Source organism: Thamnophis elegans, chromosome Z (genome assembly GCF_009769535.1).
Source record: "Thamnophis elegans isolate rThaEle1 chromosome Z, rThaEle1.pri, whole genome shotgun sequence".
Classification (NCBI taxonomy): Eukaryota; Metazoa; Chordata; class Lepidosauria; order Squamata; family Colubridae; genus Thamnophis; species Thamnophis elegans.
In genome coordinates this window covers 13,336,692-13,351,688 of record NC_045558.1, presented here as the reverse complement: position 1 = coordinate 13,351,688, position 14,997 = coordinate 13,336,692, and the positions used below count along the sequence as shown (strand labels likewise).

Here is a 14,997-nt window from a genome sequence, read left to right as displayed (position 1 = left end):
TCAGACAAATGGTTATCCAACATCTTCTTAAAAACTTCCAGTGTTGGAACATTCATAACTTCTGGAGGCAAGTTGTTCCACTGATTAATTGTTCTGTCAAGAAATTTGTCCTTAGTTCTAAGTTGCTTCTTTCCATGATTAGTTTCCACCCCTTGCTTCTTGTTCTACCATCAGGGGCTTTGGAGAATAGTTTGACTCCCTCTTCTTTGTGGCAGCCCCTGAGATATCAGAACACTGCTATCAAGTCTCCCCTAGTTCTTCTTTTCATTAAACTAGACATATCCAGTTTCTGCAACCGTTCTTCATATGTTTTAGCCTCCAATCCCCTAATCATTGTTGCTCTTCTCTTCAGTCTTTCTAGAGTCTCCACATCTTTTTTATATTGTGGCGACCAAAACTGAATGCGGTATTCCAAGTATGGCCTTACCAAGGCATTATAAAGCGGTATTAACACTTCACGTGATATTGATTCTATCCCTATGTTTATGCAGCCTAGAACTCTGTTGGCTTTTTTGGCAGCTGCTGCACACTGCTGGCTCATATTTAAAAGGATTTCCACTAGGACTCCAAGATCCCTCTCACAGTTGTTACAATTGAGCAAGGTATCATATATACCGTACCTGTGTATTTTGTTTTTCTTGCCTAAATGTAGAATCTTACTTTTTTCACCATTGAATTTCATTAGATAGCGCCCAATATTCAAGTTTGTCAAGATCCTTCTGTATCTTAAGCCTATCTTCTGGAGTATTGGTTATTCCTGCCAGCTTGGTGTCATCTACAAATTCAATGAGTTCCCCATCTATCCCCTCGTCCAAGTCATTGATGAAGATGTTGAAGAGTACTGGGCCTAAAACAGAGCCTTGAGGTATTCCACTGCATACTTCCCTTTATATAGATGCAGTTACATTGAGGATTACATGTTGAGTGCGGTTGATCAGCCAATTACGAGTCCATCTGGTGGTTGTGCTGTCTAATTCACATTTTTCTATTTTATCTAGTAGTAGGTTATGGTCTACTTTATCAAATGTCTTACTGAAGTCCAAGTAAATTATATCAACAGTATTCCTCTGGTCCACTAATTTTGTCCCTTTGTCAAAGAATGCAATAAGATTAATCTGGTGTGATCTGTTTTTGACAAATCCATGTTGGCTTTTGGTTATTACTTTGCTTCTAGGCTGATTCATTGCCTCATTATCTTTTCCAGAATCTTCCCTGGTATTGAGGTCAGGTTGATAGCTTTATAGTTTCTTGGATCTACTTTTTCCCCTATCTTGAAGAAGGGAACTACATCAGCTCTTTTCCAGTCTTCTGCCAGTTCCCCAGTGCTCCAGGATCTTTGAAAGATAAAATTCAGTGGTTTTGAGATATTGCCTGCCAGTTCCTTCAGAACTTTAGGGTGTAATCCATCTGGTCCTAGTAATTTGAACTCATCTGACAGGTGTTCCCTTCCCATTTTCTTCCCTATTTAAACTTGTATTCCTAATCTGTTTTTTGTGTTGCTGTTTTTGATAGGTTGGACTGTTTTTTTCCCTTTGTGTAAAGACAGATACAAAAAACGAGTTAAGTAGTTCTGCTTTCTCCATATTGCTTTTCACCTTCTTGCCACTTTCTCCCGGCAATTGACCAATTGTTTCCTTGACCTTTTTCTTGTTTTTAACATGTTGGAAGAATTTTTTTGGTAATTTTTTTACTTTTGTTGAAAGCCTTTATCCATTGTGAGCCTTAGTTCTGATGAGTGCAAAGAAACATTTTTATATAAATCTTTCTATTTTCCCCCAAAATGGCTTATTTCTAGTCTCAATATCTTGTTCTCTCCTGTGGCCAGCTGTTTTACATCCAAATCTGACAGTTGGGCAGATTTCGTGGATTCTGACATTGTCTTGTCTGGTGAGTTATGGGTTGAAGCTTTGATTACCTAGCTTGGCTTTTTAGTCTACTATTTTTTTGGTGAATCTTATGACATGTTGATTATATGGGAGAAACTTTAATCCACCCAACTAACTGTTGCTAGACATTTATATATTTACTGCTCTTTATATATTTTTCTGAACAGAGTAACTGTAATTTACTTGGACCAAAGACCAGATTTTAATTGTTTGTAATATTTGCACTCCAAAAAAAAGTAACAGGTGGAATAGAGATTTAATTTTGATTAGATATTTGTTGAATTAAATTATTGTTCATAGCTTCAGATATTTCTTAATTCTGTATCTCAAATTAAAATCACGATTCACTGGGAACCCCTGTAAAGGCTCTAGATGACACGCAAATCTAGCAGAAACCCTATACTCTTTTAGGACAATAAATGAGATATTAAACTTTGTATGATATATTTGAATACAAAGCAGATCAGCTTTCCCAAAGTGTTTTTATTCCAATAGGAAAAACACTAGGAAATATAACACATTATCAATTAGCACAATCAGAGTTGTGCTAATTGTCCATGCTAGTTAGGAGTTCTTTGAGTTGTAGTCTCAATTTATCTGGAATCCCTAAGGTTAGAAAAGAGTATGATGGACCCAGATTGTTGGTGGCAATATGCTGGCTGTGTAAAATGCTTAGAAAAGGCTGTAAAGCACTGTGAAGGGTAGATAAGTCTAAGTGCTATTGCTAAGTGCTATTAAATAATTTAATAAAAGTAGAAGATCTAACAAATAAATTTAAAGTTAGACTTTTTTGGGTGGGGGGAATATCTGATGTTCATAAAATATATTGCAGTTCTCCTCTGTTCATTTTCTTAGGAAATATCAGCAAAAACTGTACAAGTACAGGATGGTCAGAGATATTTCCACATTTTTTCGTTGCTTGTGGATTCGAAGATATTGAAGACAACCCGGTAAGAAAAACTTGTTGAAAAATACTGAAGAAACATCTTCATTTTTGTAAGATCTGGTATTTGTATGACAGAAAACAAATACAAACATTAGCTTCTTTAGTGAGATGTTTTGTCTTGTCTTTGCCTCCCTAGAGAAGTGAAGCTTTGCAGGTTAGGGCACCAGGTTTGGGTTGTAATTCCTTCGCTTCCGAAGTATCTTAGCTTTATGCTAGTTAACATAGGATTGTGGTATTTTTTTTTTATTCTTTAGAAGTGGTGTCTTTTCTCTATCCTTTTGAAACTGCAGGGCAGTGCTTCACAATGTTGACCACTTGAAAATGTGTGGACTTCAACTCCCAGAATTCTCCAGTCTGCCATGCTGACTGGGGAATTCTGGAAATTGAAGTTCAAACAACTTCAAGAGTTGTAAGGCTGAGAAACACAGCTGCAGGAAATCATTTCTCAGTATATTTTTACCACTTCAGCTTGTAATCACATTCTTTGAAATGATGAGGACAGCTTCAAAAAAAAAAGTTTCCACAGCCCATCCAGGAGATGTGGCTTTTGTGAACATTTCAGATTATATGTGGTTTGTACCTGTAACTCTTTTGTTTAATAAATCTTTGAGAAAGTGACATTCTGGCAAAAAAAAAAATATCTGCATGCTTTCTCTTGTGAGTTTTGACAGCTATAATAAGCTTATTTCTGGTTTTTCTCATCAAGATGTGTCAGGGCTGCCCATGTGTGAACGTATGTCGTGTGTGCATGTCTTGTATAAATATGGCGGCTGCCTGCAGACTTGTTCAGAAGGATTTTTTTTTAATTGATTGTTTCATGAACTTTGTAAATTAAGGAATTTTTAGAAGGCTAAACAGTTTTAAGTTCTCATGGAAGTGGAATGAGATCATTCCTCCAGATGGTCTTTGTCATTCCATATGGCTGGAATACCTCCTACTAACACATGTTATGGCCCCAGTCCAAAGCTCAAACAGCAGATCCGACAATTATTAGCCATTGTGAAGCCTTTGAAGTAGTCGAGATAATGAGCACGACAATGAATACCAATCCTATCTTTACTGCAAGGGTACATTAACAGAATCTTGCAATCTCTTCTGCCCTCACTTTTGCTCTTGAAAACTAGGGAGGGCTCCTTCTGAGATGTTTTATTTTGCCATACCGTATGCCTCCAGACTCAAATTTTGTTTATCAGACCAATCTAGCCTATGGCATTTCCTCCTGTCCCCAATATCCTTCCCACATACCATTACAGAATGAACAGAGCAAAAAGAAATTCAAATGTTGAAGGCCTTTTGGGTTAGGCAAATGGTGCAACGGGGAATCTTGACAACATGTCAGAATATTATTACCAAGGAAATGACATTTTTGCTTGTTTACAAAATGGCTGTCTTGGTAGCCAGGGCCAAGAACCAAGATCTGTTTATTAGAAGGAAAGCTGGGGAAGATAATCTCCTCCAATCCCTTAGGATAGTGTCTGTATCTCACCTTGCTTTTGGTCTTTTTCTTGGGAACAAAGAATTTTTATTCTATTAGAATGCCTATGGAATCCGTGTAGAAATATAAGAACCCTCAAGCTGGGTGCTTCTGTTTTTAAACTACTACCATAAACTAATTTTTAGAAATAAACAGGCCACTGTAGGAGTTCTCTTAAGGTAAACAAGGTGAAATACCATATTGGTGCACCATTTTTTCTTGCATAATTCTTCTTTAATCTCTTAAGATTTTAATATATCTTTCTGATAAAGGGGTAAGTTTGTAAAATATCTTTCTGATAAAGGGGTGTTAGAAACTCAAAAGCTTGCAAGCTGTTTTGTTCAGTCTTCTTTCAGATCCTAACTATAATTATTTATATCCCAAAGGGCAACAGAAAATTACTTCCTATATACTGCTTTTAAAGTATCCTCAACGTTAGGTTATGGCTGCCTCATTTAGCTGAAAAGGAAAATATTTAAATGGAAGATATATCAACTATTCTATAATGAAATTTATTAAATTTATTATAAGAGAAAGACTTTTTGGTAATCCAGTAGAATAATTCAGTTATTTTACGTTTCCAGAGTATAACTCAATTAACATTTCTTCTTCATCCAGTAGCTTGCCTAAATAATACAATCTTACATTTATATTATGAGTGGATTAGAGAAACTCTGCTCTATCTCACATGTTTACTCCTGGATGGAGCAAGCAAATCAAAACTGTAGAGGCATTGCTTCTGGACATGTGAATCATTCATTCATTCATTCATTCATTCATTCATTCATTCATTCATTCATTCTTCATCTATTTTGATTTCTAGAGCTGCCCATTACAACCAGTGACTCTGAGGAACATACATCCAGATATCCTCCCTGGTTTATAGAAATGTATCTTGCCAAATACTATTTTTAGTATATAGTTCTTATTTGCTAAAATAAAATATTTGACTTCTTACATTCAAAATTGAAGTGTAGGTAAAGGAAGACACCATTGAAGCATCACATATAGTATATCTTTTCTGAAGTGTTTATCTCTGAATCCATAGAATTGTGAGAGGGAGCTCTTTCAAAATATTACAGCATAGAAAGAGGATGTTTAAAACATAAAATATGTTTTAAAGTGTTTTCTGTTGAAGGATAGGATCCCGTCTGTTTTCCACCACCACCACCATCTTTTTTTTTTTTTAAAGCTGACCTTAGTTTTGAATCCTCAAGTATATAGCATATTAGAACACATTCATGATTTATCAAACATTGCTGTTATTTGGGACTAAAACTCTAAACATTTCTTTTAAAAAAACATTTTTTAATTTTTAAACAAACAAATACAGACAAACATAAAACATAAAAACATCTTCCAATTCCGTACAGTTTGTCGATTGGTTACAAAATGTTTTTGTACATTCTCACCATAATCTTTACTTATACTTTATATAAAATCTCGTATTATTAATCTAATATATATGTATACAATTATTACAATTATTATACATTTATTTGACTATAATTGTAATTACTTCATTTTATGTGAGATATTCTACATTTTAGGTAAATTTATATTATGACATTTCATTATATCATCCTAAATCCACCCAGTAATAATACATCTTTATAAAATTCTTTGTCTAACCATTAATAATATAAGTCCTATGTTTTATAAAAAAAATTATCTTTGGTTACCAAACTTTTATGCATTCTCCCCATAATCTTCACTTACAAATTATATAAAATCTCATATTATCAATATATATGTATACAGTGTTAGATATTCCCCCCCCCAAGGTCTTCTGTTCTGGCGGTAACAGAGATTGAATCCCATTGGTCAAGAGGTCTGACAGATCCCTTTAAAAGGGGATGCTGCCTGATCATTCCTCAGCCGGATGTTTACTTGACTTGCAATAAAGAGCTGTTGTTACTGAAGCCTTTGTGTGCCTCCTTTACCTGATCTAACACTGGCGACGAAGGTGGGATTGGAAGGCAACTAGGCAAACAAAAAGAGCAAACAGAATCTTGCAAGTACTTCTAGCCATCCAGCCAGAGAATCCTGTGAGGCATCGAGCAAACCATCGCTGAAGACGAAATTAAATCAGGATGGCTAGGCATGCCCCAACAACTCCATGTGATCCAGCCACCGAGCACTGGGAATCATACATGTTATGATTTGAATGTTTCCTCGAGGCGAACGATCACATGGGCGTTCCTGAAGCCCGTAAGAAGTACATGTTCCTGGGTTACTGTGGCCAGGAAGTGTTTGAAATGGCGAAACACCTCTCGGAACCAACTCCACTCCAAGCTGTGTCCTAGTCTGCACTGCAACAAACACTGAAGACTCACTACGTGCCCAAGCCGTCTAAATATGTTCGCCGGCACGAATTCAACATCAGGAACCAGAAGGAGGGTGAATCTATCAATGAGTATGTAGCAGCGCTCTGAAAAGCCGCAGCTTACTGTGGGTTCTGAGACCTGGACGAGCTGATTTTGGACTGCATAATTTGCGGCGTGCGAGACATCACTCTGCAGAGGAGGCTACTTGCTAAGTCTAACCTCTCTCTGCAGATCACACTTGATGAGGCTAGGGCATCCGTATCAGCCGCCAAGTTGATGGAAACCCTACAGTGCCAGAGCACACCTCAAGACGTGTGGAAGAGTACCCGCGTACATTGCGAGACCACTGAACCCGAGAGCTCCAAAAGCGTGCGCAGTAGCCGTGCCAAGTCAGTGCAAAAATCAACTTGCAAACTCCGCCCTGCAGCTTGCTTTGATACGTTTCCCACAGACAGTCCAGGACAATCACGTCCTAATCCTATCCGACAACACCACTACCAAGGCCCATATCAACAGACAAGGGGGTCCCCGGTCCTGGCCACTGATGGAGGAAGCCAACCTGTTTTGCAGTTGGGAAGAATCTCATCTACCATCCCTCAGGACAGAGCACATCTTGGGAGCCTCCAACATCCAGGCAGCCTGGCTGAGTCGAGCCAGAATAGACCAGGCAGAGTGGAGCGTTCAACCAGACCTCTTCCATCGACTCATGCTCCAATTTGGCCTGCCAATACTGGGCCTGTTCGCGACGGCAGACAACCACCAAGTCCCCAGGTATTTTTCGAGGTTTGTGGACCCCAATGCAGAAGGGATAGATGCTTTCAGGTGCCAGTGGCCCAGGGGTCTTCTATATGCATTTCTGCCACTTCCACTCATCCAGAGGGTAATACAAAGGATGTTGGAACAGGAGGCAGAACTATTACTCCTAGTGCCTCACTGACCGTGTCGGCTTGGTTTGCCGACCTCGTGACACTGTCAGTCTCCCCTCCATGGCGCATTCCCCAGTTGGTAGCTCTCTTTATCAGGGGTCACTCCTGCATCCCAACCCCCAGTGGCTGCAATTATCCACATGGCGATTGAGCGGTAAGCTTTAACAACGGACAACATCTCCTTCAACGTCATCGCTACCATCCAGGCATCACGTAGGAGTTCTATGAACCGTATTTATGATGCCATGTGGCAAGCATTTGCTCTTTAGTGCTCTAGCCTCTCTATTGATCCTTTGATGGCTTCCATTCCTCATGTGTTATACTTTTTACAGAGAGGGCTGGATCAGGGCCTCACTCCAAACACATTATGTCGGCAGGTGGCCATGTTGTCTTCCATCCTAGACGGCTCATCCACAGAACATCTTTCCACACATCCTTTGGTGCTGAGATTTCTCCGCGGAGCTTCGAATCTTCAACCTCCTGTCATCCATAGATACCCTACTTGGGATTTGCCACAGGTGCTGGAGGCTCTCACTTCTCCTCCATTTGAGCTGTTAAGGTCCACATCATTAAAATTGCTGTCACTTAAGACTCTATTTCTAGTAGCTATAATGTCGGCCAGATGTATTTCAGACCTAGCTGCCCTGTCCGTGAGACACGACCTCTGCATATGACACCCAGACCGTGTTGTTTTGTGACTTGATCCAACCTTCTTGCCAAAAGTCAATAGCCGATTTCACATGGGCCAAGAATTGATCTTCCCTGATTTCTGTCCAGCTCCTCGTAATGAGAGGGAGCGTAGATGGCACACCTTTGATGTACGCCGAGCCCTTAAGATCTATATTGACCGCACGGCCTTGCTCAGCCATTTGGAATCTCTCTTTGTCTCCTTTTGTCAGGCATCCTTGGGGACTAAGGCTTCAGCATCGAGCCTGGGGCGATAGATCAGAGTCTGTATTAAATTGTCTTATGAACTTCAGTTCTTGCAGGTTCCGCAAAACATTACAGCCCACTCTACCCAGAGTGCTGCAACTACAGCAGCATGGTCTACACAGGCTACCTTGGAGGAAGTTTGCCAGGTGGCCACTTGGATATATCCCATGGTTTTCATACGCCACTACAAATTGGACAAGTATGCGTTGGCGGATGCAGATTTTGGCCACAGAGTGCTGCAACAAGTTCATGTGCCTTAGTGTTTCTTTCTCTGTTGTTCCCACCCTGTCAGACAGCCCATCCTTTGGTACGTCCCAGTCTGGCTGCTGTCTCCACGATCATAGGAGAATGGGCGTTGGTCCTTACCTGATACGCTCATTCTCTGTGATGTGGAGACAGCAGCTAGCCCCACCCTAATGTATATTACTTTGAACTACAATTTTTTTTGTGCGGAGGAGAGAACCTGCCTTGTGCAGTTACCTTTTGTTTCACAATTCTCACTTGAGTCTACAGTTTACTTTGTCTAAACTGGGAGGAGTCACCAGGGCTCGATGACATCATAAGTATAGACACAGTCCATTTAGTTACTGGACAGAGCAATCCAGCCTGGCTGCTATCTCCATGTCACAGAGAATGAGCGTATCAGGTAAGGACCAACACCCATTCTAATGCTATTCTTCTTCCAAGCACCCCCAAAAGCCATGTTATCTGTGCCCAGTTTTATCCACACAATCGTACAAGGTAGGTTATCGAGAAAGACACTTGCCCTTTTATTAGGACTTCAAGTAATGCAGACTTTGCACTGCATTTTTGTCATCTGAAATATAGTACTCTTTTAACAGAACCATGCAAACTGGCCATGATGCAAACTGGCCATCATCTTTCAATCTGATACTGGTACAAACTTTATTTTGCAAAAAAAAAAACCTACTAATATAATGAGGATTGCATTAAGAAAGCATGTGTTAATCCTGTTGTTTTTACTCTCCTAATGTGGATTTTTATTTTGTGATGTAAGTTTTTCATTTTGTTGTTTAAAAGAATTTTTCTGTGAAAAAAAAAGTTTTCTAGTTATCTAAGTCAAAAATAATGTCTTTTCTGTGTGGAAATAGCACTAAATGAGAGGTACAGTTAATTATGGCATTGCAAAATGCATATCTTGTGAGCAGTTAGGAATAGTAATGTAGACTAAACATGAATATACTCAAAGTTCTTACTACCATCTCGTTTACTTTAATTCTTAAACAAATGCCAGGAAAGAAGAGACAGACAGAGAACACAATAAACCTTATTTTAAAATTCTTCTGAGTTACATGGAATCTTAATTTTTTTTCTAATAGAAATATAGTATTAGCTGAGAATTGTCCAGTTATTTCAAATTACGATAAAGAGCAGTTTTTCACAGAAATATTCGCCAACTTTTGTACCTCTAATCCATCAGAGTCATTACTATAATGAGTGTTATGATACTGTGTTATTTGCAAGAATGACCAGAATCAACTTATTCCCCCTCTGGATGACTAATGAAGGACTGGAGAAATTGGCCATTCCCTACATATTTTTGCCTAATATATTAGTTCCTGGTAAGGAAAGAAAGATCACCTGGAAAGCTATAGTGGCTGAACAAGGTCATTATAATGTAGTGCAGGGGTGTCAAAGTCCGTGGCACGACAAAACCGCAGTGCACTAAAGCGCGCCCGATTAAAGCGTGTCGCTGACGTCATCAGCAGCGCGACAACAGCGACCACGGAGAAAAAAGGGCGCTTTAAAAAGCGCTTTGAAAGTAAGCCGATTCACGTTAAGGTAAGGGTTAGGTTTAGGGTTAGGGTTAGGTTAAGGGTTAGGGTTAGGTTTAGGATTAGGATTAGGTTAAGCGTTAGGGTTAGGGTTAGGGTTAGGTTAAGGGTTAGCGTTAGGTTTAGCGTTTGGTTAAGGGTTAGGTTTAGGGTTAGGTTAAGGGTTAGGTTTAGGGTTAGGTTTCGGGGAGTTAGGTTTAGGGGTTAATTTTAGCTTTAGCGCTCACAGCGTGCTTTTTTCATCGCGCTGTGATGACGTCAGGTACGCGGTTTCGTCGAGCGCACTTTAGTCGAACGCGGTTTTGTGGTGGAACCGTCAAAGTCAAGGGCCTGGGTCTGGCCCTCGGAGCTACCCTAGAAACAGTGAAGGACCGGCTCATGGTGCCTCTGCCAGCGAAAATGGAGCTCAGGAGGGCCACAAGTGTCTGCCAGCAGAAACAGCTCTGTTTTCCTGCCAGAGGGTTGCAAGAGGCTGCCACAGTCGAAAATAGAGCTTGGGAACCTGTTTTTGCTGGCAGAGCGCTTGGGCCACCACAGGCACCCCAGACTTGAGTAATGTCGAGCTGGCCACACCCACCCCAGTTACACCTACCCTGCCCCCCTGAGGCCAAACATAACGCTGATGTAGCCCTCAATGAAATCGAGTTTGACATCCCTGATATAGTGAATGAAAAGAAATCTCTCCAAGAGTTTCTGATATGAAACAATTAAAGGAAAAGTATACTTGATCTACCAATCAAATATGGGTGCTAATAGGACGTTCAATTATTTTGTGAAAAATTATCTGAGCTGGAGTACCTTTGTTCTGCTTTCATTCTTTCTGTGCATCCATGTGTTGCTGGATGAAGGTTTAAAGTCATTGTTATTTTGTTTTGTTTCCTTTTCCCTTTTTCCGTCTTTCATCCCTGACTAGTTCCTTACCATTCAAGATTTGAATTCTCTCTGAATTGGCCTCATTATTTTGAAAGGATTTAACACATGCACCAGTTTATTCAGTTAGTCTACAGAACTTTACCTGCTACAAGAAATTAAATCCTAGGCAACATTAAGAAGGACCCAGGGGCATTTAAATTTCATTAAATAAGTAGACCAATTCATTACATCTCAGGTTTGCCTCTCTTACACATGCCAATATATAGGAGCAGCAGAGAGCTATGGAGCTGGAGAAGACATTGGCCCTAGTTCAACACAGTAAAAAAAAAACTGCTCGATTGCTATGGAGTTCCTCAACTTGCAAAAAAGTTTTGTTATTAGATATTCTCAGCAGTAGCCAAACTGGAGGAAAAGTGTGCCCTGTCAGCATGGCACAACAAAGTGTGCTGCATTCTTGGAAGAACAGGGTCAAAGTTGAAGAATTCTCGGCTAAGAAATATATTCAATCATCAATTAATTTGTGGGTTTAGCTGCACATTACTTTCCCCCAAACGATCGCCTTCCAGAGATGCTGAAGTTGAATTTCCAAACTGCATGTTGAATAGAATCTATTCCATATGAGGGAGTAACCATTATCAGATAATTTCAGAAGTTGCTCTAGGTAAATGAATGAAACCTATACAGAAGCTTTCAGAAATACTGCAAGAAACACAACCAGAGAAGTGGTGTTGCCTGCAAGCTTTGTTTTTGAACTTTCTAAAAGAGCATTTGATTACCAATTGAGGAGGCAGTAAAAGTGATAAGCACACCAAGGTAGATAAATAAAATTTAACTACTTCTTTTAATAGTTATTTCTTTTAATAATTTGCAAATGTAAGTTTTTCTTACATTTATTTTTCTTAGTCACAAATCTTATGCATAAAACAAGTAGTGCAAGCAAGACAAAAGTTCATCAGTATTCACAAGAATATTTAAAATTTAAATAACTTAAGTATTTAAAACAGTGACTGGATATCACTGAATGAGGAGACGTGAGAATGAAGCTGACTAAATTGGAGCTTAATATAATATCTCTCTGCAGCAGGCATCAAGCACAAGGACTCACTACTAAAGCTGCAATCCTACAACATTTTCCCAGGAGTAAGCCCCATTGAAGACAATGGTACTTACTTCTGAATAGACATGCATAGGATTGCTTTGTAAATATGATCTTGAGTTGAGCTCAAATTGTATTTTGAATTTGTTAGGTACCTTTCTTTTAATATGTATAGTAATTAATATGATCAAAGTATTACAGAAAAAGCTTTCATTAAAATTATTTCATATTTATGCATTTCAGTTTTCTATTTATATGTTTTGAAACTTTATTTGCTGTTTTTTCATATTCCTTCATACTATTATTTTTAAGTTCCTCAGTACTTCTACTGTCTTTTATTTTTCTCTTTCATGGATGCCATATTCTTTGGAACCTTGTTTAAACCAAGTTAATGACCTTTTAAGCTTCCTCCGCATTAGTTCACTTTTTGAATAGTAAGAATTATATGTCACAGGGGGGCATCAGGATTTTAGAGATGCTTAGTTGGGGCATGGCCAAAAAAAGGTTGGGAATCACTGGTATAGGGTCTCCAGCTTGAGCAGGGGTTGGACTAGAAGATCTCCAGGGTCCCTTCCAGCTCTATTCTAATTAAGCACCATGCCAACAATATTAGGAAAAGGACATTCTCCCTTATTAAAGCCTTGCTGTCAGTGTAAGGACCCCTGTGTATCTTTTTTATGAAAATCAAGAGGGTTTTCACCACTTTAGGAACATGAGATAAACCTCTGTCTGTATCTGCCGTAGGATATGCTGCAACGCATCAAGAGATGTACTGCAGTGAAATTCCTAAATTTGCTCCTGGAAGGATCTGTTGGCATAATTCTTTCTTAATCTCTAAGCAGAAAGTGGGATATATGTGGCTCTTTAGCCTAATCCTACAGAACTCTTTTCGTATTTTCAATATGTCCTGCCTGCAATTTAATTTAAGTGGCAATTATGTCAAGAGTGTGAATGAAATCAAAGTGTCAAATGTCATGTAACTTGTTCCAGAAAGAGAAATGATACATTTGGCAATTCTAAGGCTTTGTGAACCTGAAAGCAATAAATTAACACTTTCCCCCCCACGTTAAGCAGAAGTGAGAAGTGTACTTGAAAAGTGGGGAAAAAAATGTCCCGTCAAAATATGAGCAAGTTAATTTCAGCATAGTAAAGCCAATAATCATAATCATCTTTTGTGTTTCTGTATATTTTTAAAGTAAGAAAATGTTCTTGATTTGAAGTAAATGTATCTTGATTTGAAATAATGTACCAATACAATTGAACAATAGCTTTTCAAGCAATAAGCATCAACCATTATATAAGCAGAAAAAGCATTTCCCCAGAATTATTATAGCACCATTCTAGAATATTGGCAAAAAGATTACCTTTTTAAAGGACTTATTTAAACATAACTTCTGAGCCTACTATTTCCAAAGATGATGTAAGTTACTCTTCCAAATGTTGTAAAAAAAAACAGGAGCAAAAATACCCATCAGAGTATCTTGTTTCACACAGCACAACTCCTAAAAGTGGTTTGATTAGTTTTGATTTATAGTATTGCATGAAGCCAGTTATTATGGTTTCTATATCATGATTTAAGGCTTACTTGTGAAAAATTAATCAAGTGCAATTTATATATTAAATCTAACTTAAACAATGATTCCAAGAAATACATAAACAGAGGCTGGCAATGTGGCTAGCGGTGCTGGTATATTTCTCAAATATGGCACCTTTAAGATTTGGAATTCAATTTCCAGAATTCTCCAGCCAGACTTGAATTCCCAGAATTCCTCAGCTGGACTTATTACATATTGCCAGCTGAATTCTGGGAGTTGAAATTTACACTTCTTAAGGTTGCCAAGTTTAAGAAACACTGCGCTAGAATACCACATGTTTGTTTATATGTTCATTGCTGATAGGTAATTTGATTATTACTTTTTCTTTGAAATTGTTTAAGACTTCTTTTTCTCTAATGTGTTTCTTTTCTCACCATGACCATATAGGATAGGGATGGTTTTTCTTGTCACATGCCGAAAGCACGTGTCCGCACCCATAATGCAATGTGCATGCGACACCCCCCCCGCACCCCTGTGCATGCATGCGTGACCACCACCTTCTGCACGTACGTGCAACCCCCGTGCCCTGTTTTGGGGCTAGTAGGACTCCTTGGGAGCAAAATTGGGCCATGGAGAGGGAAGGGCTGTGGGGGAGGGGAGGGCTGCCTCCGCCCCAACACATGAATGTGTAACTCCGCAAATGCATATGCACCTCTCGCATGCTCCCACAGCATGCGCGGCAGAGATCCAAAAATCGTGGCTGGCAGGAAGTGCGCGCACATTCACAATGCAGCTGAGCTGGGGTGACAACTTGCATGCCCACAGAGGGGGTTCTGCGTGCCACTTATGGCATGTGTGCCATAGGTTCGCCATCATGGATATAGGACATTTCTGAAATAGAATAAAAAAATAAGAACCCTGACTTTGATGCTAGGGAATTTTCAAATTTGCATATGTGATGCAGGAGGGGGTGCACAGGTAAACCCACCAGTGACTGGCCAGGTTAGGTGGTCTTAATAGAATGGACCTTATAAATTCATATTAGCTTGGCTTTTCATTCTAGTGCCCTGGAGTTCCAAAGTTGACTTTTAGCTGGAGTGAACTTTCTCTCCAACTTCCTCATAAGTATTAAAAGTAGGGCTGAACAGTGTGGCAAGACCCTGTAAAGGAGGGGCACAGGAAGCCAGGCATGGGTGAGAGATAGA

The 14,997-nt window shown here is 39.3% G+C and overlaps 1 protein-coding gene across 1 annotated transcript in view; it reads left to right on the top strand.

Annotated features, from left to right (window-relative positions):
* The window catches only part of VIPR2 (vasoactive intestinal peptide receptor 2), a 93,774-nt gene that overhangs the window by 35,220 nt on the left and 43,557 nt on the right, over positions 1–14,997 (top strand). Inside the window, exon 4 of the mRNA XM_032234977.1 lies at positions 2,742–2,836. Coding sequence (XP_032090868.1) covers positions 2,742–2,836 — 95 coding nt within the window. The remainder of the gene's footprint in view (positions 1–2,741; positions 2,837–14,997) is intronic.